The sequence below is a fragment of the Citrus clementina genome, unplaced genomic scaffold (assembly GCF_000493195.1).
Source record: "Citrus clementina cultivar Clemenules unplaced genomic scaffold, Citrus_clementina_v1.0 scaffold_8, whole genome shotgun sequence".
In the NCBI taxonomy this organism is placed as follows: domain Eukaryota; kingdom Viridiplantae; phylum Streptophyta; class Magnoliopsida; order Sapindales; family Rutaceae; genus Citrus; species Citrus x clementina.
The window spans coordinates 14,470,900-14,496,634 of NW_006262022.1; the positions used below are offsets into that span (position 1 = coordinate 14,470,900).

At 32.7% G+C, this 25,735-nt stretch overlaps 1 protein-coding gene across 2 annotated transcripts; it reads left to right on the forward strand.

The window, feature by feature from the left end:
- Positions 1–14,135: 14,135 nt before the first annotated feature.
- Positions 14,136–20,908, forward strand: LOC18035172 (U2 small nuclear ribonucleoprotein A'). 2 transcript variants are annotated; one of them, XM_006423810.2, is made up of 9 exons: positions 14,136–14,630; positions 15,463–15,579; positions 15,677–15,717; positions 15,907–16,036; positions 16,129–16,322; positions 17,368–17,538; positions 18,980–19,030; positions 19,143–19,316; positions 20,469–20,908. In XM_006423810.2, the coding sequence occupies exons 2-9, from the start codon at positions 15,498–15,500 to the stop codon at positions 20,472–20,474; spliced, it is 849 nt and encodes a 282-aa protein (XP_006423873.1). In that variant the 5' UTR covers positions 14,136–14,630; positions 15,463–15,497; the 3' UTR covers positions 20,475–20,908. The 2 variants fall into 2 exon arrangements, with proteins under 2 accessions (XP_006423873.1, XP_006423874.1); XM_006423811.2 differs by having other exon boundaries at positions 14,137–14,630; positions 16,129–16,334.
- The last annotated feature ends 4,827 nt before the right edge of the window (positions 20,909–25,735 follow it).

Consider the following 25,735-nt stretch of genomic DNA (forward strand, 5'->3'; position numbering starts at 1 on the left):
GTATCCGAAAAAGGAAAATAATACATTTTCCCACCATAATGTGGAAGCCAACTTCTTATTTCATGGAAGTAATTATTTTGAAACTTTAAGAGCCTGAATCATGCATTTATCATATGTGATTCCTTCAACGGGCCTCCACGAATTTGATTGAACCCAAGTTGCTTAAATCAACCCATTAAGTACTTCTTTGAATTTCTTTTCTCAAGATCTTGTGATGGGTTCGACAGGAACTTGAATTGGATCTGAATATGCCTTATCCCACGTGCTTGTGACATTTTTGTCCTCAATCTCATCATTCTCATCCTCTTAACGAGGATTTGTCCTTAAATCATCACCTGCATCAAAAGGACTCAAATCAGAAACATTAAAAGTAGCACTTACATTGTACTCACCAGGCAAATTCAGCTTGTATGCATTATCATTAATTCGTTCCAAAACTTGGAAATGACCATCCCCTCCAGGTAATAACTTAGATTTCCTTCATTCTGGAAATCTGTTTCTTGCACAGTGTAACCACACCAAATCGCAGGTTCAAAGATTAGCTTATATCGCCCTTTGTTGACTTGTTTAGCATATTGCTCACATCGATCATGAGTCCTTGGAACATCTTAAAGGCTAACACAAGCTAAACAAGAGGCATGCTCAATGGTAGAATTCATAAAGATGTTTTCATATGTCATTCGTTACAAATAAGGTAAGGAAAACATTGTTGCAGATGCGTTTTCCCTCAGGTATGTCCTAATCTTGACACTTTGATTTTGAACATATTAAAAAATTGTATGCTGATGACCATGATTTTAGTATTAAATACCAAGCTTGTGAAAAGACAGTGGTTGGTTAGTACTTTAGGCATAATGGCTACGTATTTCAGGAGAATAAATTGTGTGTGCCTAATTGTTCTTTGGGAGGTTTGTTAGTTAGAGAATCCAATGGAGAGGGGTTGATGTTGGTGGTTGATTTTGTGGGGAATGGCAAATGTAGATAAATACAACAAAAATGGTGGAACTTTATTATGTAAAGTAATGTGTTTACAACTAACTCTGTATGTAGGAAGAAAAATAATAGTAATAAGTAAACTGCAGAAAAATTTGTGTACTTCAAGGCACGTTACAAATGTCACTTTCCTTAAGACTTTATTTGCCCCCACCAATTAAGTGATGCACATGGGTCAAGCAAATACGCCTTTAGGACACAATGAAGCACTTGTTTGTTTGCTTGTGTTGTGCATCGACGAAAGCAAACCAGAATACTCTTGAATGTTGCAAGCCTGCCAAGAAACAATATATTGTTCCTGCAGAAAACAATATATTGGATTTTTAATGCACAAAAGAAATGGATGTTTTGTGTTGAAATTCGTTCTAGAAAGGAAGGCTAAGAAAAGAGTGGTGTAGGATCATTAATTTCATGTCTAAATGACTTAAACATGACCCCTATTTATAGGTATACTTGTGCCCCCTCATTTGGGTTGTCATCTTTCATGATACCCCTTCATTCATGGCCATTGGATCTATATTTAATTTTAATCAATGGTTCAAATTGAACCATCACTATTTCAAATGAAATTTCACCATGAAATGATGCATCTCTAAGTGAAATGTTATCATGAAAAGTTATATCATTTAGTAAAACAATACATTTTCTATAAGACACAATTAAATGGGTATGTCCTTACAACAAGACATCATTTAATTAAACATGTCTTTAGTGAAATGTACATTTTCTATAAGGCACAATTAATTGGACATGTCTTTACCATAAGACACCATTTATTTTGAAAATTTTCCAACAGTTGATGGGGCATTTTGGAGTTGTAAAGATTTTGGCAGTTTTGCAGGAACACTATTATTGACCACATATGAAATAAGATGTTGAGAGATTTTATAGTAAATGTGTCACCTATAGGCAAGCCAAATTGAAAGTGCAACCCTATGACTTATACAGCCCGTTGTCAATACCTAGTGCATCTTGGACTGATATTTCAATGGATTTTGTCCTAGGTTTATCTAGGTCTAAACAAGGGAAAGGCTTAATTTTTGTAGTTGTGAATAGATTTCTAAGATGGCATATTTTATTCCATGTCACAAGACAAATGATGCTTCTAGTATCGGTAACTTATTCTTTAAGGAGATTGTAAGGTTGCATGGTATGCCTAGGACAATTATTTCTAATAAGGATGGTAAGTTTTTAAGTTGCTTCTAAAAAATGTTATGGGCTAAGTTAGGAACTAAGTTGTTGTTTTAACTACTTGTTACCCTTAAACTAATGGTTAAACAAAAGTTGTTAATAGAAGTTTATCTACTCCGTTGCAGGCTATCATTAAAAAGAACATCAAAACTTGATAAGATTGTTTGTCACATGTTGAGTTTTCTTATAATTATTTTGTTTATTCTACTACTAAGTATTCGCCGTTAGAAATTGATTATGGTTTTAATCCTTTCACCCCATTGGATTTAACTCAATTACCTATTTCTGAGCATATTAACTTAGATAGTAAGAAAAATGCTAAAATTGTTAAGCAGATACATGAGATGGTGAAGTTCAACATCGAGTGGAGAACTGAGCAATATGCTAAATAAGCCAACGAAGGGCGACACAAGCTAGTCTTTAAACCTGGCGATTGGGTAGGGTTACAAATGCACAAGGAATGATTTTTGGACAAAGGAAATCCAAGTTATTACCTCGAAGGGATGGTCCTTTCCAAGTCTTGGAACAGATCAATGACACTGTATACAAATTGGATTTGCCCAGTGAGTACAACATAAGTGCTACTTTTAATGTTTCTGATTTGATTCCTTTTGATACAGGTGACGATTTGAGGACAAATCTTCTTCAAGAGGAGGGAAATGATGAGATTGAGGATAAAACTATCACAAGCACATGGGATGAGGCATATTCAGATCCAATCAAGTTCCCATCAAACCCGTCACAAAAGCTCATCCAAAGAAATTTAAAGAAGCACTTAATTGATTGATTCAAGCAACTGGGACTCAATCAAAGAAATTTAAAGAAGCACTTAATTGATTGATTCAAGCAACTGGGACTCAATCAAAGAAATTTAAAGAAGCACTTAATTGATTGATTCAAGCAACTGGGACTCAATTAAATTCATGGAGGCTCGTTGAAGGAATCGCACATGATATTCAGACCACTAAATACGAGATTTAAGCTCTTGAAGTTTTTAAATAATCACTTCCATGAAATTAGGAAGTTGGCTTGCACATTATGGTTGGAAAATATATTATTTTGTTTTTTGGATACTTTTCCACTTTGAAAATATATTAGTTTCCTTTTTAGATATTGTCCCATTTGAAAAATATACTACTTTCTTTTTTGGATACTTTCCCGTTTCATAAGGAGGCAAATGGCGAAACAAATCAATTATTTCTCTTTTTATTGACTAGTTTCCATTTAAATTGATATAAGGCATTTAAGCTGATGAAAATTCTGATTTGATTTAGATTCTCTCCTTATTTGCTTTAGATTAGGATTTTGATTTAATTTAGATTCTTTCCTTATTTGCTTTAGATTAGGATTCTGATTTGATATTGGTTTAGGATTTATTTCCAAAAATACCAAGGGCAATTATGGGGCAAAATTTCTTGTAACCAGCCCTATATAATGTATTCACATCCAATAAGAAAGATAAATAAGTTTTAATAGAATTGGTGAGAGAGTTAATTCTCTTTAGTTATTAAGCTAACTCTTTGAACTTATCCGATTTTCGTGGCGTTCAAACTCTTGACTTATTAATCAAATCAGCTGTTGGCGGGGTTCGTATCAAATTATATGCTCTTTAAAGTATATTAATATATGTATATATAATAAATATACTTTTGATTAATACAATATTTGGGATATTTTTTCAAATGTTTTAATTATATAAATATTTTGAATGAGGTCCATTTATCATATTATATGTATTTATGTGATCATCGTGTAGATTCACAGAAGACACAAGTACAAGTTATCTTATGATTAAATAAATTGAGTTCGCAGTTGATAAATAGAGTTGGGTACTCTATTTATGTTTAGATTATGGTAAATTTATTAAATGGTTTGTCTTAATCATGTATGAATTTATTGATGTAGTTTGACTATGTTAAATTGGATCACATATGCGATTTAATTAACTTTGAAATGACTGTCAAACTTATTAAATCTTATAAGCATTGATTTTTTTACAATCTCAATCTTGACACTATAAGAAAACTACCAATAGACGACAAGCACTTTATAGTAGATTTCGTTATATCATAAAATTATGGTAGACTCATGATAGAATTTTCGTCTTTCAAAATTGAAGATAGACTTAAAATAGAATTATTGCCTATCAAAAATGTATGTCAAGATAGTGATAGAAATTCTCCATCAAAGTTAGTGATCGAAACTCTTCGTGAAGAACTTCGTGATAGAAATTTATGTTTGACTATATTTGGCCAAGTTTTAAATTATAAGTTTATCAATAAGAAAAACAAAACAATGTGTTTTAAATGGAATTTTTTAAAAAATATATATACACGTATGTGACACAAAAATGGTGAGTCTATGATTTATGCCCAGAGCTACACTAAATGTTTCCAAGTCCCTAACTCGCAAGCACTCTTTCAGCTTAACATTCTCACCCAAATACTCGTCACTCTCTCAAGGCCAAACCCTAAAAAATAATGTCAGTCCTGCACTCAATCGATCGAGAAACAATGTTAATCCTACACTCAATCGATCGAAAAACAATGTCATTTTAGCGTCATTCAAGTATATTGCTACCGTGCTGGTAACGTCATTTAAAAACCCTAGCCCATTGCTATCGAGCCCAACATAGTATTGAAGTAACCTAGTCTGTTGCTGCTGCATTAAAGTTCTGGTGAAGAATGTTTAGGATTTAATCACCAGTGGCTTATCAGTCTCAGAGTTCTCACTCTATCCCAGTTTGGCCAGTTTCATTTTGCCTCCCAATACCCTCTATTTCTTTTGCTTTATTTCAAATTCACTAAATTAAAACCTCAGTCCTGATTCCCTACTAGCATTCTGTAATTTGCTACCACCAACTGTTTCCAAACTCGATCTAGATTCAATTTTTGAGGTATTACTTTATAATCTATCTATTTTCTAATTTCATGCTTATATTTTGAATTTGCACTCTTTCAATTGTTGCTTATGATTTAATTATGTTAGGATGTATACTATTAGACATATATAGAACTTTTAAAGCATTGAAAACTTGTTTTTTAATTGCTAGCTCACAACAGCTGCAACAATCACTCAAGAAGAAAAGAAACCACCCTGGGACTCCAGGCAAATTCAACCATTTTATCAAATTCAAATTCATAGCATGCAACAAATACAATAGTTTTTTTAATTGTGATCTCAGTTCAAATAACTGAAGTTGGCTGATCTTGTTTCCAAAATAAATGAACGGTCTTATAAAAAGTTCAATTATTGCTATGTTATGTGATTGTACAATTATTGCTTTCAACTTATTGCACGATTGTTATTTTTTTTTTCCTCATTTGTTTTCAAATGTTGAGCTATTATGGGCTCATAAATCTTTTTATCATAGAATTATGCTATTAAATCTTTTAATTTTTATGTGATTTAGTTTTCGAATATTGAATTTGTTACTTTATCAGACCATTCTCGTTGAAAAATATCTCTGTAATTTTATCTTGTATGTTGTGCATGTTATTGTTATAACTACAAGCCATTGTCATGATCAGATATGATTTGTTAGGTTCTTGTGGTATCTATTCATGTTCTTTACACTCTTGTACTTCATCTTCTATGGCATTATGGTTTATGCTTTGTCACCAAACCCCCAACTGTGAACATTATTTCATCTTCATTTTATACAATGTGGAACCTTTTTTTTGGGGTTCATCAACCCAAGAATGGGAAGCATCAAGTACCCATTACCCAGTAAATTAAAATGCCAGCTTTCCTTTAAGTGTATACATCAAAACGGTTAACTTTTTTTCCCTCCCATTTTTCAATTTGTGTGATAACAAATAATTCCAATGTAGTGGAGATGTTATTTGGGCATATGTCCAGTATCGTGGACCTTGTACAGACTTTTACAGTAAAGCATGGAGATATAATGTACCAAATTAAGACAAGTGGAACAGTTCAATATTTTTTGACAAGTTATTTTTGTTTTAGTCATGATTTTGTTGGAACTGTGGGGTGGTTATCATAGGGCTTGCAGTTGCTTTTACATTAATCTTTGCTGTGGGAATTAAGAAATTTAATTTTCAAAATTGATAGATATTTTTTTTCACTTTCTAAAGTAGGCTGATATACAAGGGTTTATGTGCATCGAAGAATCTTCTCTCCCATATTATTGTGAATTTGTGATTGATAATTGTATTTCAAACCTTAAAAATGATCAGAATGTCATTACATATCTCCAGTTTCTTGAAAATTGAAATGACAGATGTAAGCCATTGTTAGACGTTTAAGCCTTTTTAATGCATCATTCCTTAGTGATAGTTAAATGGTAGTGTTCCTTTAATTTCAATTTTCTTGCTTATTTCTTTTTACTTCTTTTATCTGAACAGGAATGGAATTTGGAGTTATCGGACTTGTGGCGTAACCAACCGCTTATATTGCTAAGGCTAATGGGAATCCAAAGTTTCAATTTGAATTTGAATGGTAATTACAAAATGTCATCCTGTTGATGTAGTTTCAGTTCTTTTTTACCATACATTTGGTTTAATACATTAGAGATTTTGTATGGAAATTAATATATTATCAATATTATAAATTTTTGGATTTGATTATATTTTATTTTATTTTATTTAGTTCGTTTTATGTCAATTGTAGAATTCAAATTTTACAACATACATAGTTATAGAAAATTAAAATTTTTGTTAAAAATATTTTTTAAAAATAAAAAATTTATGATAGAAAAAACCAATAACGGAATATGTCACAATTCAATTAAATTTTTATACCAAAACTAGATCCAAATTCACTAAGAAAATTTATATTTCCCATCAAAAGATTTTAAAAACTCTTGAGAAATTAATTAAAAATTAATTTTTCACTAAATTTTTAGTGTGATAGACAAATGACTTATAAAAATATAACACCGTGGGTAAATTTCACATTGAAAAAGCACGAGAGATATGTTGGATTAATAAGGAGTGATCCACATCTTAATTGGCAAGACGCATTTTGGGGTATATGGACGATATAATAACAAAACCGTGTGGGCCTTGTTAAGGCCCAAAGTGGATAATATATTATCAGGTCTGGGTTGGGTCATAACAAATATCAAAGCAGCTCACGTGTCCTCTTGAACAATGGTAGGGCAAACCTCAGTAAGGACGCTAAGTCCATAAGAGGGTGTATGCAACACCGTAGGCAAATTTACATAATCTTAGTTTATTTATCTTGAATTATATTTTACATGTAATCAAACAAAAATGTCTCATAATCTTAATCACAATTTTCCACGTAGTTCTTTGACAATTACATATCAGAAACCCTAAATTAGTCGGCCACCCAAACAAATAAGATAGCAATTTTTAAACATTAAAATCAATGAAATATAAATTTTCTAGAGAACATGAAGAAATTCTTATTCTAAAACTTTGTTAATAAAAATCTGTGCGTAGTGTTTTGAAATCAACCCTAACCAATAAAAAGACTACTCACACATGTCTGAATTCTTCAAAATCAAATCCATTAAAGAAACTAAACAGAAGATAAGAGAATGAAAGGCTTATAAATTGAGTTATAGTTGTGGCAGCCAAGTCTTCTCTCCAATTTGCTCACTCCTCTCTTTCTTGTATTCTTCTCTTCTTTAAAACCGATTCTTCACCTTTTTTGTCCTCTTCTTAGGACTTTGAACTTGTTGCCTTTATATAGAATTGCTAACTAAATCCTTCTAGGACTAGTGAAACTGGTGAGATTGAGGACAAAATTGTTACAAGCATATGGGATGAGGTATATTCAGATCGTATTCAAGTTCCTGTCAGACCCGTCATAAGAGCTCGTGCAAAGAAATTCAAAAAATCACTTAATGGTTTGATTCAAGCAACTTGAGCTCAATCAAATTCATGAAGGCTCGTTGAAGGAATCACACATGATATTCGAACCACTAAATGCGCAATTCAGGCTCTTTAAGTTTCTAAATAATCACTTCCATGAAATCAGCAGTTAGCTTGCACATTATGGCTAGAAAATACATTATTTTTCTTTTCGGATTATTTTCCATTTGGAAAATATATTATTTTCCTTTCCGGATACTTTCTCATTTGTAAAATATACTACTTTTCTTTTTTTGGATACTTTCCTATTTCTTAAGGAGGCAAGTAACAAAACGAATCAATTATTTCTCTTTTAATTGCCTAGTTTCCATTTTAATTGATATAAGGCATTTCAGCTGATTAGGATTCTGATTTGATTTTGATTCTTTCCTTATTTGGTTAAGATTAGGATTCTAATTTGATTCAAATTCTTTCCTTATTTGCTTTAGATTAGGATTTTAATTTGATTTAGATTCTTTCCTTTAGATTAGGATTTTAATTTGATTTAGATTCTTTCCTTATTTGCTTTACATTAGGATTCTGGTTTGATTTTGGTTTAAGATTTATTTCAAAAATACTAAGGGCAATTATGGGGCGAATTCCTTGTAACCAGCCCTTTATAATTTACTATCATCCAGCAAGAAAGACATATCAAATTTGATGCAATTGGTGAGAGAGTTAATTCTCTTTGGTTCTTAAACTAACTCTTTGAACTTAGCAGATTTTTGTGACGTTCAAACTCTTGACTTATCAATCAGATCATCCATAACTGATTGTGTTATCCTCACATACCAAGGTTTGTGCTTTCATTGAGTATCGGGGTGCGGTTCCATTTAATTCCAGGCTTAGATTCAATCTCGAAAACTAAATTGATTAGGGTCGCATCAATTCTTCGCAAAATTCATATTAGAAACTCATTTTTTACCTTCTTTTTCCTTATAAGAATAGGATGTTGACCTAAGGAAATAGCTACATATGGTAAAGTAACTCTAAGATTAGTTCTTATTAAAGGCGCAATTAAGGATTTGACCAGCCCTTCAAGAACCAATCTTTATGGCTCAAATTTGATCCTCAATTTGAGTGCATATAGCCCAATAAAGTGAATAAAGCCTAAAGATTAATAGAAGCAATCAAAATCCATAAAGTCCCAATCTGGCTATTCTTCATACTAACTTGACCTGGGGAAATCGATATTGGCAAAGTAACTCTAAGATCAGTTTCTATTATAGGCGCAATTAAGAAATCCAACTAGCCCTTCAAAAATCAATCTTTATGGCTCAAATTTGATCCTCAACCTTAGTACATATAGCCCAATAAAGTGAATAAAACCCAAAGATTGTTAGAAGCAATTAAAATTCATGAAGTCCCAATTTGCCTATTCTTCACACTGATTTATATCTTTTCTACTCCCTTTTTGTTTCTTAAGATCAAAAACTCCTAAAAAGCATTAAAGACAAAAAAAGATTCAAGAAGTTCATGAAAATATCAAATAATTGCAAAGAACGTAATAAAAATTGATGTGAAATTAAGCACTTATTACCAATGGGTGCGACATAGATTTGTAGTCAAGATTACATTATATCTTAGTGGAAGCAATTATGAGTAATAAAATTATATATTAATAATATAGAATTTGTACAATCCATATCTTGAATGTTTTTTTTTTATATATATGATCATAGAATTCTCTGGCTAGAATGTTTCAACATAATTAATATGTTGAAATGATGATTAAAGAAAACCAAAAAGTATCAAAGGAAAAGACATAATAAATTGATTAGATAGTTGAGATATCAATTTAATTAATGATGTGATCAAATGATTGTTTAGTAAAAAAATTAATATGGCTTGATCAGTTTATTATTCGAGAACACAATCCTAAATAGCATACAATTACAGAGGCTAATTTCAATTTTTTAGTGAAGTAGATTTGGAATATAATTGTCAGGCTAGTTTAATTACAGACCTAATTATTGTAGCCATTATTGTATGTACTCAAATGATCCCCATGTTAACTCACTTAATTGATTACATTATTATTGGATTGATAAGTAAGGTAACTAGTTACTTAGGTCAAAAACTTTAATATATTATTTGGTGGGAGGCTACATTTAATAAACTTGTATATAATGGGTCTTTTGTTACTTTATAAGGTGAACCTTTATAACTAGTACAAATGATGCACCACTTTTGGATTTATTTTATCTTTTAATTTAAATCAAATAGTAAAAAGGCTTATTTCTTCACAAAAAAGATAGTTACCACAATATATAGAATAAAGAAAAAGAAAAATTTTCTTTCTTACTTTGACAGAAAAAGTTTTTATTGCTCGTTGCTTTCAATAGTGATAAAGGTGCCCACGAGCTAAGCGCAAATTGAACTTGAGTCATAACTTGGAATATCGCTAGTAACAGATCATGAGATGGGAGTCTAAATTAGTGAAAAAATAAATATAGGATTTCTAAATTATGATAATTATATATATTGTATGAGAATTGGGATCTAATGATTTCCGCTGCAAAACAATCTTTATCTAACAATTATAGCATTAGGTGAAGGACTAATATAAGTCACTAAAGGACATATTAGATTATGCCATATTTTCTCTTTTAATGTTAGCATAGAGAGTCCTTTCAATTACTTAGATTGGCCATCATATACACATGCCTTACCAATATAATTCATTGTAAATTTATAGTAATTACAATATTTATTAATATATTTACATTTAAATCACCTCTATAATAAGATCTTGATAAACATGAAGCATTTTTGGCATTGAATTTAAAATTTTAAACATTACAGTTTAATCAAATTACCGTGAGACCTAGAACCGATGTATCCATATTTGAAACCTATCGTAATAAACTTGACTTGATGGCCATTAGACTAGATACCAACACCATTAAATGTAGATCTCATCCCATTTTGGAATCTTTCACCATACACTTGCAAATATACCATGAAATTAAACTGTAGAGTGTCATATATGAAACTATTGAATGTCTACATGAAATTAGGTTCAATGCCCTGAAATTCATTCCCTTAGACTTGATATTAAATATCATTTGAATCATTTAACCATTCATGTTAAAACTAAAACCTTTGAGTATTCATTGAGAACCCATTTAATGCGTACATGAAAATAAGAGCATATAACTTGCAAATATATCAATAAAAATAAATTTAGTGCGAAAAAATTTCACTGCTAGTGAAGTTATTTACATTGATTCTGAAACCCTGTAATATACACATGAAAACTAACACCGACAACTCAAAAATCAAAAGCATTAAAAATGAAGCCAACTCCATCAAGGATGGAATTATTATTTATTTGGAATTAACCAACATTAATGTGCAATAACTACCAATTTGCTTAGAGCATTTGATCATTAACTTAAAATTGATTTAATGGATACTTGAAGCGAGATCATTCAATATGCAACAGAAATAATTAAAGATAAAATTATTTGTATCATGAAATATTAACACGTAACAATGATAATTATTCATGAAACGAGCACCATTAATTTGAAACTATGTACTTCGTGCATGAAACTATAACCAATGAATCGAAAATTTAGGGGTGGGCAAAATCTAGTTTCGATAAATTCGATTGGTTTTCAGATTTATCAAGTTGAAAACAAAAGTGACATGAACTCAACTTGACTTTTGGATTGGATCGAATCTAATGTTCGAGTAGGATAAAAAATGGCTTCTTGCTAAGCCTAAGTTTTAGAAATAGCCTGGGGAGACACTACCATACACTGCTATTTGTAAACTAGTAGGATTTTTTAGGTTATTGCTTTCATGCTGAGCTTGAGTTTGGAACCTTTCTTCTTCTCCATGACTTGCTGGATCCCTTCTTGATATCCTTCAATAAAGGTTTTGAGAGTGTCTCTATAAGCAGAAGCTCCAGTCATGTACATTTGTTGTAGAGCGGGCCTTAATATAATAACCTAAGCCTAACAACTAAGTAGATATTGTCCGTTTTGGACACATAACTTATCACAGTTTTGTTATTGGCTTTGCAATCCAAAACACATCTATTTATTTAAGAGAGCCCAAGGCTTATAAATTAGTTTAGGAACTCTCTTACTGGCGATGTGAGCTCTTGAGGACCTCGCATCCTCGTAAGGGTAGTTAGAAAGAGAATAGAAAGAAATCATATCATTAACATGTTCATCCACACATCAGGTTGCGAGTCAGCTCTAATACCAATAGTAACAGTCTGATCCCAGCTACCAAGTCGGCTTGATACCAATTGTAACAGTCCAATCCCAACAACCAAGTAAATATTATCCACTTTGGGGATAAAGCTCGTTAGGATTTTGTTATTAGATTTTACAATCCGATATGCGTCTACTTAGATAGGAGAGCCTAAAGCTTATAAACTAGTCCAGAAACTCTCTCGCTATCTATGTGGAATGTTACTCTTTATGTCTCCATTTCTCTTTTGGCAACCACCGCTAAAATTTTTAATTAATTATTATTATATAACTCATGGAATGAACATCAGAAATTAACACAAACTCCACTTGCAATGCAATAATAAAATAAAGTAACTAAAGTAATAAAAAAATAAAGTAACTAAAGACGTGAATAATAATAACATAGTCTAGCTTAAATAATCACTAATCAAAATTAAGAAAGAAATCTCACCATGATCTTCAAGCACTGAGGATTTCTTGGGTTTAGTAGTAGTTTCATTGGCAACTTCACTCACATTCACATCATCACTATCCTTCTTAAAATCACTCAGCCAAAGATCCGACCCAATATCACTCACCTACCTCGCCTCTTAAAGCCTTGATGCCTCCTTCAACACCTTTACCCAAAAGATTTTGTTTTAATTTTTATTTATTTAAAAACGAAGATCAATGAAGAAAGTGAAAAGTGGGATTATTTACCAGCTAACACTCGTGTTGATTCAATTTGCGGGGTTTTTTTATGTGAGGAAGATCAAGAAACGATGATGGAAATGTGATTTCTCTTAAGTCATATCGAATGTAATTGAACACCTTCCAATGTACTACTTTACATTTATTCTCTTTCTATTCTTCTCTTCTACCTTCTAAGTAGTAGGTAGTTGGCGTCGACATCCACAAATGTGTGTGGCTGTGTGTTACATTTTTTTTTGTGTGTGCGCGCACACTGTGTCTAGTCTACGTATATGGTGTGTGTGTGTGTTGATAGCAATTAGGTAATTTAAGTTTAGTTGGTATGTTTTAATTTTTTTATTAAACCCAACCTAATTGAATTTTCGGATCGGATCAGGTTTAAACCGATGGGATCACTATCTGATTAGTTAGGTAAAATATTACTTGATCAGATTGGGTAAGTAATCTGATCTAATCCAAATTCAAATTTTTTCGAGCTGGGTTGAGTTATTTGCCCACCCCTAACCAAAACTACGAGCATTAAACATAAAATTTGAACATTGAACATGAAACTAATGATAAACTGAAATTACTTACCATTAAATAAGACAATATTAGTCATTGAACATGAAACCTCTTATTGCACACTTGAATCATTGATAATTATCTGAGAAAGTAGCCATTAATCTTGAATAGTCAACCATTAGACATGAAAGCAATGCTAATCTAAAAATTTGTGTAATAAACATGAAACATAAGACCACAAACTTGCAATAATAAAAATCACACAAATCACAGTATATTAAATATAAAACACTTACTATTAATATTGACGTAACGATCATTAAACATGTAAGTAATACTAACTTGAAACTTATTTCCGTAAAACATGAAACTTAGAATCATAAACCTGCAATGATTTAATTACGTATATTCAAGTATTATGAACATGAAAATAATACCATCAAACTTGAAATTACAATTATTAAATATGATATTATTATGTTATTTTATATTCTATCTATTTAATTAAATGTAATTATTATATATATTATATACATTATAATATTATTTTATTCATTTAGGGGGCATTTACTTTTTTTTTAATTTCATACTGTTTGGCTGCCAAATATACAAAGAGCTCCTTTTATTTTATTTTTTGTTTTTGCTTTGCATCTATCAGATGCGTGTATACTAGCAAAGGCCCCAAAATATTATAAATGTTACGTTCTAAAAACATTGTTGCGAAAATTATTTTAACATACATATGAATAAAAGACCTGCAATAAAAAGCTGGAGTCGACGTTTGGTTCGCTTTAACGCCTAAAATCCTATTGGATTCAAATTTATAAACCGATCTGTTTTTGTTTCTAATTTAAAAAAGTGATAGGGTATAAAATCAGAATGCAATCCCTAATCCCCCATTTCCCCTTCTCTTTCTTGACTTCTTCTTCTCTATTGTGAAAGAGAGAGAACAATACATTCACTCTACCCACGCCTACGCCGCAGCTGTTGCCGCCGCTAAACCACGGCCACGGCCACGGCCTAGTTTCTCTAACCCTAAGTTATCAAACGCCCACGGCTACACTGCCGCTGCCGTCACTTCCGTTCAAGTGTAACGGAGCTACAGCTTCTAGCCGTTCTTGATTTTTTCCTCGTTCCAGCTGCTGTCGTCTCTATCGTTCCTGCCTCCGGCTTCGTTCGCCATTGTCAGCGGCACAAGGTAAAGTTATACATGCGATTCCAAACAGAGAATGAATGGCTGTTTGTAATTCAATCTTGTGTTGGGCATGGGTAAGAGGTGTTACTGACACTGAAACTGTTCGATTTTCTTTTGTATAATGGCTGTTAGTATTGTTGTTGATTTCGTTTCTTAACATTGTAATCTTTGTTATTTTGAGTGTTGATCGTGATGGTTTATTAATCTACTATATATGTTTGTTACTTGGAGATGCTTTTATGGAGATGGGTTATTAATCATTTTTGTGATTTTGAGGATGTTTGGTAGCTGGTATTCACTTTTGTTTTCATTCTTGCATCATTGAGCGGGGCTGGTATTTGACTCATTTTGAAACTGAATTGAATTTTGGAATAGGTTGTAAATTGAATTGCAACCCAAACCGAAATTTAGACCCAATTTTTCAATTGAACCAATCCAGAACTTCTATCCAAACCGGTTCTGGGTTGCGTTTCGAACCAATTGAGTTGAATTTTCCAATTCAAGCGGGTTGTAAACCAAACAACCCGAAGCAAAACCTGATATGCCCGCCCCTAAAATGCGTTCTCTTACTTCTGTACTTTGGCTTCTTCCATTTTAATCTTTATTTATTCTTATTTACAATCATTCCATCAAGATTAGGATACTTTCCATTTAGATCCATAATAGCGTAGATTTATCATCACTCTTGCTTTTTTGCTTATTTTTCACAGCTAGTAAAATACCAAAATCTTTTTATCGGATACATAAATAGCACTCTAAGGCTCTTTGCGAGCCCCATTCAATCTACTAAGGCCATCTTCGACACTTACACCCTAAAGTCACCCTATCATTGCAGTGAAATTGGTGGATCAGTAGAAGATTTAAAAAACAATGGTGAGACTGACTGCCGACTTGATTTGGAAGAGCCCTCATTTCTTCAATGCCATTAAGGAGCGCGAGTTGGATCTTCGAGGTTTCACCATCTTCTATTGATTTGCTTCATTCTTTAATTTTCTTGATTTATATAGAAATTTTATCCATTCTTTTATATTTTTCTTCTCTTATTGCAGGTAATAAAATTGCTGTGATTGAAAACTTGGGCGCCACTGAGGTCAGTGTTATTTCTCGCATGCTAGCTTAGTTAATATTTAGCAACAACCAACCAACAAATAATTTGGTATTGGATATTTACTATTTGTTTCATTTTTAAGATATTATAGATATTGGGTGCCTTTCACTCACTTTGATGCTATGAGGTGCAATTTAACAATTCTTACCCTTTCCTATGGATTTTTGGCAGGATCAATTTGATACCATTGATTTGTCGGACAATGAGATTGTCAAGCTTGAGAACATGCCCCATCTTAATCGTTTGGGCACTTTGATTATAAATAACAATAGAATTACTCGTATTAATCCCAACATTGGAGGTAGGTAAATATTTTAGAATGCTTCATTTTTTTTCTTGTACTGTTCTTTGAGAAGTACACTATATTTATATTTAGATTGCTTTCTTTTGCAGAGTTCTTGCCAAAATTACACACTTTGGTTTTGACAAACAACAGGCTTGTCAATCTAGTGGAGATTGATCCTCTAACATCCCTTCCAAAGTTGCAGTTCCTTAGTTTATTGGACAATAGCATCACCAAAAAGCCCAATTATCGGTTGTATGTGATTCACAAGCTGAAATCTCTCCGTGTTTTGGATTTCAAGAAGGTGAAAAACAAGGTGATGAATGAGGCCATTTGATTACCCCCTACAAATTATACATATATGTTGTTTATTTTGTCACTAATATCTCTTGCCTGTGGTGGTTTATTATCGACAAAATATAGGTTTCTAAAGGAATTTAGATGCTTGTGCAAACATCTTAAATTCATTCCTCTTAAAGTAAATACATTTTTACCCAATTTAACTAAAAAATGAACCTTTATTTGTAAAGAGAGAAGAAAAAAGGTCTCCACTATAAGCGTGTAACATTTTAAGGGAAATTTGAAGTATTCTGGGTATATGTTTCTTGCACATGCTAGGTGAGTTCTCAAGATGGCATTTTTTATATGCTTTTTTGATAATCATCTTTTTTGTACACAGATGTATGCCCATCCAGTAGTAAATGTAAATTTTGATTAATTATCTTCTGTGAAAATATAGGGAGGAAAAATAATCAATAGTCATTAGAGGAGCCACTTCATTACAAAATTCTAAGAGTTAAATTACTATTTCATTAGCCCTTGGCATTCTGTTAGGCAGGATGCTTGCTGAGTAATGAATCTTAAAACAGAATAACATGTTTTTAGTCTTGGTTTAGCTGCAATTCTTGTGTTTTATGGATTTGTTTTCTGTTTTGGGATATATAGTCTGGCTCAGCCTTTGTAACATTGATATCTCACAGAACTCTTTCTCTAGATGACATGTGGATTTGCATTATATTTTGTATTTTTATCATTCTTAATTTTTGGTCAATTTCTTATACGAAGTAAAAAGAACCATATCTATGGGACTTGAAGTTCACTAGTGTTTTTGTTTTTGTATATGTTTGATTAATTTCATCCATGACTGTTTACTTAAGTTACAACTAGCTTCTTAAATAAGATGAAGGGGCTTCGGCACAATGCATTGTATTGTGATGATGGTTTTATTTCATAGGTGTGATGAAATTCTTGAAGAGTATAAAATAGAAAATTATTATTCAGACATTCTAAACTTCTATTTGCAAGTATCAAATACATTCATTTTCAGTGTTCGTAATTCTTGTTTATAGGAAAGAATGGAAGCAGCAAGTCTGTTTGCCTCAGAAGAAATGGAAGAGGAGGCTAAGAAGGAATCTATGAAGACATTGATGCCAGTTGAGGTTCCGAATGTTTCAGAAGAAGAGGAACAACAAACTCCAAAAGTGGTTGCCCCCACTCCTGAGCAGATTATAGCCATCAAGGTATTCTGTTTATTGCAGTATAAGTAGTCAACGGTATTCTTTTCCTGAGGTTTAAATGCATGTAGACGATGCTGGGACTTTCCAAAAGGTTGGAAATCAGATGATTTAATTAACTAGGCATAAGGATGTAATGATATCTAACATTTTAAAAAATGTTAGGATGATGAAAAGACTCCTAGTTCTAGGCTTTATTGGCATGCCATACCAGCTTTTATTACATATGCGAAAAGACATTTTAGCAGCTCTGCTTTGTAGATCAAGGCTGTAAAACCAAGAAATAAAGATAGCGACTGAACAAAGTTAAGAGTATCTCAGAAATTTTTTCCTTATAATTTTTAAAGCACTATATATATATATATAAAGAGAGAGACACATGCACACACACACACAGATATATTAATGATATAAATCCTCAAAGAAAGCTAAAGATCGTAGAGAGGGGAAGCCAAAATCATATGGAAAAAACAAAAAAAAAAAATCTAAAACAACCAATGCTTGTAATCTGCAATGAACAACCACCCACAGCAGTGGTTAGCTGAACTTCTAGATAAGTTACATCAAACTTCTTGCCAGTTGAGGTGAATGAAGAAAAGAAGGTACTTGAAGCTCGTTTCTAGCTGACCCAAAGCAAAGAAAAGATCAAATTCTACCCTGTCCATGTTGTCTAGTCTTTTCTCCTAAATATAAGATCTAGCTTATTTATGTTCATATAATCCAAAGAGAGATGAAGCAACATATTTCCTAAGAATTTCAGCCTTGTTTCCTTACCTGAAAGTGAAAGTATTCTCCATTAGTGCTGAGTCACTAGAACTCATGGCCAACAAATTCTTATGTTCTTTGCATAATCTATTCTACAATCTTGTATCGTCTTTTTGGGAGAAGCAGTTATTGGTAACCATTGCTTTTCAAACCTCGTTTTGAGATCTCTGATGCTTTTTCTAAGATCAGTTTAATGTAAAGAAAAGGATATATTTTGGACCGTTGAATTAAAAGGTTGCACTGCCTTGCAGAAAAAAGTTATTTTAGGAAGTGTACTGGTCTTTTTTTTTTTTTTCTTTTTTCGTGTCAAAGGGTAGAAATTATGTTGTTGACTGAAATCATGCAAGAATTAGATTGATGAAGAGTTAGGTATATATGAGTGAACATTAGAAAATTCATAAATAAATCATATATGAGTGAACATTACCCTTTATATTACACATTTTGAGAAATATAATAATTTCTTGACACAGACAAGCCCTTATTTTTACATACACAATATTTTTGAGCCTTAATACCTAACTCTTTTATTCTCAAAAGATCATCCAACCTAAAATATCAAACTAATTTAGCTGCTGAGTGTATGCCTGAGATACATTGAGTAGTGCTCAAAAAGGAAGAAAAAGAAAAGAAAAATATGTTGAGCTATATTTTTTTGAATTATGGTTTTATTGTTATGCAGGCTGCTATTGTGAATTCTCAGACACTTGAAGAGGTTGCAAGACTTGAAGAGGTGCTTTTGTTTAGTTGGAAAATGTGCCTTTTTGAAGTTTGGAATTTTTTATTTCCACTGATTGAGCTTGAAATTAACAGTTAACTTTCCTTGCCTGGCTTATACATGGCAGGTTCTGAAGTCAGGTCAGCTTCCTGCAGATTTGAAAATTCCGGACTATGATTCTGGCAGCAAGGATGTGAAAGAAAATGATGAGAAAATGGTACCTGACGTTGAAAATGAGGCTGATGTTGAACCAAACAATGTGGAAAACCAGAAGAATGATGAACTTGCTGCGATGGAACAGGTATCATTCTATTATCTTATTGGGATTCAAACAACATTATTTGTGTTCTTATATTCTCACTCCTTTTTTCTTCTCTATGCGTGTCATGAGGTAAATAATGCCCATGCTCTATGATAAAACTGCGACTAAGTGACATTTTTTCTGTTATTGTTTGTTGTTCAAGATGTTAGTTCTGTTGTACTGACTGTGTGCTTAGTGAGAGTTTCTGTATGGTAACGTAACATTTAGGTTTCAGTTATGGAAGTAATTAGGCACCGCTTTCTTCCCCCGTGGACACATTAGCCATAGGGATGAAATTGAGCAGATCACCTTTGCTGTTTCGGTTTAAATCATGCCAGAAATGTGTTGATGTGTCATTTTTCCTCTACTTGGTCAACTTGTAGTTGGAGGTTTTTGAATGCAGTCCAGATCGGTAAATATATTTTGAGAGGTTGTTCATATTTTCTGTCTCGTCTGGGTTGCTCAGCCACTTTTGTACTTACTTGAAATTGGCTTGGTTAAAAATTAATTGAAGCGGCAATTTATTGACAACAGTTGAAACCAATGCGAACGGCTTCATGTTACTTCAGTACTTAAGACCTGATTCTCCTAGTTCCACCTATAAATTTTCATCTGTTAATGTTTGTCTCGTTTGAGGATGAGTAATGAATGGGTGTAACTTGGATCTTTTTCATCCACATGGGCATGACTGAGGATGATTAATGAATGGGTGTAACTTGGATCTTTTTCATCCACATGGGCATGACTTGACCTCACTGTTGTCTCTTGCTTATGTCAAAGTCATTTCTTTACCTACTACTTTTCATTACCTCTAGCTGCATTGAGTTTTCGACTATCCATTATTCATCATTGACAAGGTTGCACAAATAATTTGTACTATTCTAAATTCTTATATTGTGATACCAGTGTCATTTTTCTTAGGGTTACAGTCACATGTGCATGACTTTGATATATATCTTGTTGTGAAATGGTAGTGACCGATCATGGGAGTATGCACAGTAATGACATCTGGCAATTGATTTAGAACTTGATTCCAATATTTTTATTTGTCGCAAATTATGCCGGTTTATTTTCATTTGCTTCATAAGCTGGAAGTTTCTGGCTTCTGTTGCAAGAGGTTCCAGTAGTGATGCATATTTTATTTTTGGCCAGGACTAGAAGGGGTGATTCATGTGCAAGTCCATCTGAAAGCATCCAAAAGTCCATCCGAAAGCTTCTCACTTGTGTGCCTGCACCCATATACCAGATCTAAGTTCTGTTTAGACTTTTTCTTCCCCCCTCATTTCCTCCTCTACCACATCTGCCTTGTGGTGACAGGAACTCAAAATGGGAGGGGTGCTTGCTCATGCAAATGTAGGCAGGGGTTTTGTATAACTTCATTTGTTAGGAATTTTCACTATTAGTTTGCCCCCAGTGCATCTGGAAATATAACATAGTACGCTGCTAGCTTATCTGCTACATTATCTACTTTATGGAACAAGGACCTTCGGCTCGTGATGCTTGTAGGTGTATGGCATATCCCTCATTTCCCAGTTTATCTAAGTTGGCAAACTTCATTTTGCATTAGAAATGTTATCGTTCCTTTGAAAGTTTGTTTGTGATGTATCTGTTTCATCAGAGCAACTGCTTCCAAACATCTAACCACCATGTTAATCAAATCAACATAATGAGGGAATTCCTCTGGGAGAGCGAATTCTGATTCTAGGCATGATAATAGTTTCATATGTGATCGATTGACACATAATGTCATAGCTTGAGGTAGGCTGATGGATGTTAATATTATACATCTTAAGCCCAGGCTGACGATTGATAGTATTATAGATCTGACGCCCATATGAAGATTTCAAAAATTCTTGACAACCGGCACTTGATCGACACACTGAACTTTTGTAGTTTTTTTTGGGTTAAATATACAATTTACGTTGTAGTGACTGAAATGTTTCAAACACTTTGAATCCTTTAGTGATCTTCGGATGAAATCAGTATCAAGCATCTGTAAAAGTAAGTTATCACATTCGTAAAATGTGTATCGACCCACTAAAATTTAACCAAATTTATTAAAATTTGAATGTAGTGTTAGGAAACATGTCTCTTCATAATACGTACTTGGTTTTGTAAGAAATCTTGGGCAACAATTTGTGTTTGATACTTTATGATCTCGTTTTGGTTGTCAATTTATCACAGAAATGCTCATTTATACTCATAATGGGTTTTTAATACTAGCATGTGTTTCAAATGGATGTATGGATTTACCAATTTAATAAAAAATAATAATAGATTTGAAAATTAATTCTCAACAGGTAGAAACGAAAAAAATATATATATTAATTTTTGTGGAATACTCTGTTGAAGAGTTAATATATTAATTTTTTTATTAATGTCTAAAAAAATTGGTAATTTAATCTTTTTTATAATATTAATTTTTTGAACATACGTGAGCTTCCACAAAAAATAAAATTATATATATATATATATAATTTTATTTTTTGAGGTTAAATTGGTAATTTAATTTTGTTATTAATTAAAAAAAGAAATATTATTTTAAAAGGGTAATATTATAAAAGTAAGACAAAATTAATAAAAAGTTATGGTAGGGGTGTCAACTGTTTAACAGTATGAATGTTTTGAGGTTTTTTTTTTTTAAATATAAGGATTAAACAAGTATTAATCTCAAAATATGGCGACTATAAAAGCTATTACCTATAAAGAATTAAGTTGTGTTCACCATCGATGGACACAGAGGAGTTAATACACAAATGCAAATTTATTTCTATTCAAGAGGATAGTGAATGCAAGAGAAAAAAGGAGGACACAGAGTGGCTAACTTTTAGTAGTAAAAATTTTACTAGCAAGGAGTATACACATGGAAGAAATCACGATTGCATTATTACAAGTATAGAGAACAACTAAAGAGGTGAAAATTGAATGTTTGGGCAACGACATTTTTCTATTCAAATTCGGCCTAGAAGCAAATAAACAAAAAGTAATGGTTGGAAGGCCATGGCATCTTGATAAGGCTTTAAATGTGCCAAATAACCTAATGGAATTGGAAACATGAGAAAATAGGAGTTCACACATGCTACCTTTTGGGTACAAATTCACAATGTACTTATTGTATTTATGAAGTGCAACAATATTCAAAAGCTACAGGGAATTACATGGAGAGGCTGTGGAAGTAGAAACTGATGATAAAGGGGAATGTATTAACCCATATGTAAGAGTCGGAATATCCATTGAGATTACAAAACCACTAGAAAAAATGATTTTTTTGGAGCGAAAAGATGATAATGAGGTGAAATTGCTAGTCATGTGTAAAGGGTTCCTAGATTTGTGAACTCATTAGGCACCAATGTAAAGAATGTGCAATATACAATGGGCAACCAAAGGAAAAATTGCCTTATGGAGCTTATATGAAGGCACTATAAAAAGTTGAAAAAACTAGGCTTAGCCCATATGCAAGAGTCAAATATCCATTAATATTATGAAACTACTAAAAAAAATGATTTTTTTCAAAACGAGAAGATGATGATGAGGTGGAATTGTCAGTCATGTGTAAACACTCATTAGGCACCGATGTAAAGAATGTTCAATATATAAGGGCAACAAAAGGAAAATTTTCCTAATGGAGCCTACATGAAGGCACTATCCAAAGCTGAAAAAATGAGGTTGACTGGAGGAAGACAAAGGTGGAATAAAAGGTTTAAGCGACCCTACAATGATTCCACATAATAAGAACGCCATGGAAGAAGCTAGTCACAGCAATAGGTTTAAACCTATGTGAAAATAGATCTGGGTCAAACCAATTCGATTCAAGTGAAAATGATGGCCAAACAACCTAGACTAGGGGAAACAAGGTTGTTGGTGAGCAATTAATGCTAAGACTCTGGAATCGAGGAAACGACAATATAGAGTCAAAAGTAACCTAATATACCTGACACTAAAAACATAGCCAACAACTTAAATGCTCGTTGAAAGCGAAGAGAAGAAGCGAGAATATAGAATTAGAAGGAAACAAACTATTGGTGCTCAATTTGGAACCAATTAGTGTCAAACCTAATTAAAACCTAAGTTCATCAAGAGCATGGAAATTCAAGTCTAGATGAAGTTGTATATGTGGGCCTTGAACAAACACTACTAGGCCCAAGAGTAGAAAGTGGAAGCTACATGCCAGAAATGCAAGCATCCAAAGGCATATAAAAAATAGACCAATTGTTGAAAAAAAGCTTGATTGTGAATCATCATGGTCGAGCTCAAACCATAAAAAGATATCGATCCAAAGCCCCTACAAAGATGCTATAGCAAAACCAAACCCCTACAATCTTTCTTCACATATGCAAACTAAATTGGGATGTCTTGAGAATGAAGGAAAAAGTTGAAACAACTCAAATTGCAACTCTATTGGCATATGCTAATCATTAGTCTCGCCGACAACCATGAAAATATTAAGTTGGAACATTTAGGGAATGGGGAATGACCAATTGTTCATAGATCTACACAAATTCCTCCAATTGTGTAGGTCTCAGTTGATTTTTTTTTTTATGCGAAACTAAAGTAATGACTATGCAAATGAATAATATTGGCAAGAAGTTGAAGCTTGAAAATTGTTTTGCTATAAGTTGTAATGGAAAGAGCGGAGGCCTAGCAATGTTATGGAATTTTGAAACAAGACTGAATATCAACTCTTCAACAGCCACCACATTGATGTTGAGGTAGAAACTGATGAGAGAAAAATGAGATGCACAGTGGTTTACAAACATCCAGAGATGAGCAAGAAAAACACACATGGACTTTACTGAAAAGGTTGGCAGGTTTGTCTTCCTCTCCATGGTTTTTCTTTGGTGATTTTAATAAAATTTTGCATTTGAATGAGAAGATTGGAGGAAATGATAAAGATGTTAATATGAACAGTGATTTTAGAGATGCTATTTAGGACTGTAATTTGAGGGATTTGGGTTTTATAGGCCACCCTTTTCCATGGTCTTATATGAGGTTTGTGTTAACATATATGTTTCTATAATGTTGATTTTGATGATAACAAACAAGATTAAGAATAATTAATCTTTTAACCTCAAATTATTTTCTTTTTAAATAAATCATTATTTTCACATTTTAAAGGTTTTATATTTAATGGAAAAATAATTTTATGAAATTATTTGTTCTTTCAAGTTTATGGTTTAATTGAAAGAATTTTGAAAACATTGAAATCAACAAGTATTGCTTGAAATTTTGGAGAAGAACTTATTTGAAAAGTGTCATAGCATTTTGGGCTACATCATAATTTCATAAAGTTTTGGGATTAACAAAGCATTACATAGAAATTCTGAAATTGGACCTATTTGCAAAGTTTCATAACGCTTTGGGCCGTAATACAGTTTTATAAAGTTTTGGGATCAAACTATAATTTTAGAAAATATGTCACTGTAGCAGTTACTGTAGAAAACTGCGATCCGACATTTTGATAATGGCTCGCCGACATCTAACAGAATTGAAGATTAACCTCTGGACCTAAACGGCGATCCGACAATTTTGATAAACGGCTCGCCGATATTTAACAGAATTGAAGATTAGCCTCTGGACCTAAACGGCGATCCGACATCTAGATAACGGTGATCCGACAATTTAAAAATTAGCCCCAACGGTCATATTGACCAGTCAAACGGCGATCCGACATCTAGTTAGCAGCGATCCGACATCTAGTTAGCGGCAATCCGACAGTGTGCAGAAAGTCAATAACGGCTAGTTTTCAGCTCCAACTATAAATAAGCTCAATCCAATTCAAACAAGTAGAATTCCAACGATCATCATTGAGCAAAATATTGAGAATACAACTTTCATTGAGCTTTAAATTCTTGTATTCATCTCATTCATTCACACATTGAGCTTTCACTTGTGATCAAACACATTGTGTGAGAGAGATTCATTTGTAATCTTTTCTGTAAAATCAAGTTAAAAGATTGTAAGTGTTGGGATACACTTGGGTTAAGAGATTGGGGATAATCTCTTGTTGTAAAGGTCCATTGACACCTTGGAAGTCAATTGTAAGCGTTTGAAGCCTTGGGAGGCTAGCTTAGTGAAATCCTCAAGTTCGGTGAGCTTGGAGGCGTGAACGTAGGTGAGGATTGTCGAACCACGTAAAAATCATTGTGTTTGTTTTCTCTTCCCTTACTCTTTTAATATTGTGCATGATTGAATTTATTGTTTTCAATTTGATTAAGGCAATAGATTAAATTGTTGTGTGGTTTGCTTAGCTTAAATTTTAAAATCCCAATTCATCCCCCTCTTGGGTTGCCTAGTTAGTATTTCATTTGGTATCAGAGCGAGGTGCTCTTGCGTAGACTTAACCGTCTAGAGTTAAAGATCCATAGCAACCCAAATTAGCTCAACCATTATGGAAGGCCAATCTACTACTACACCTCCAT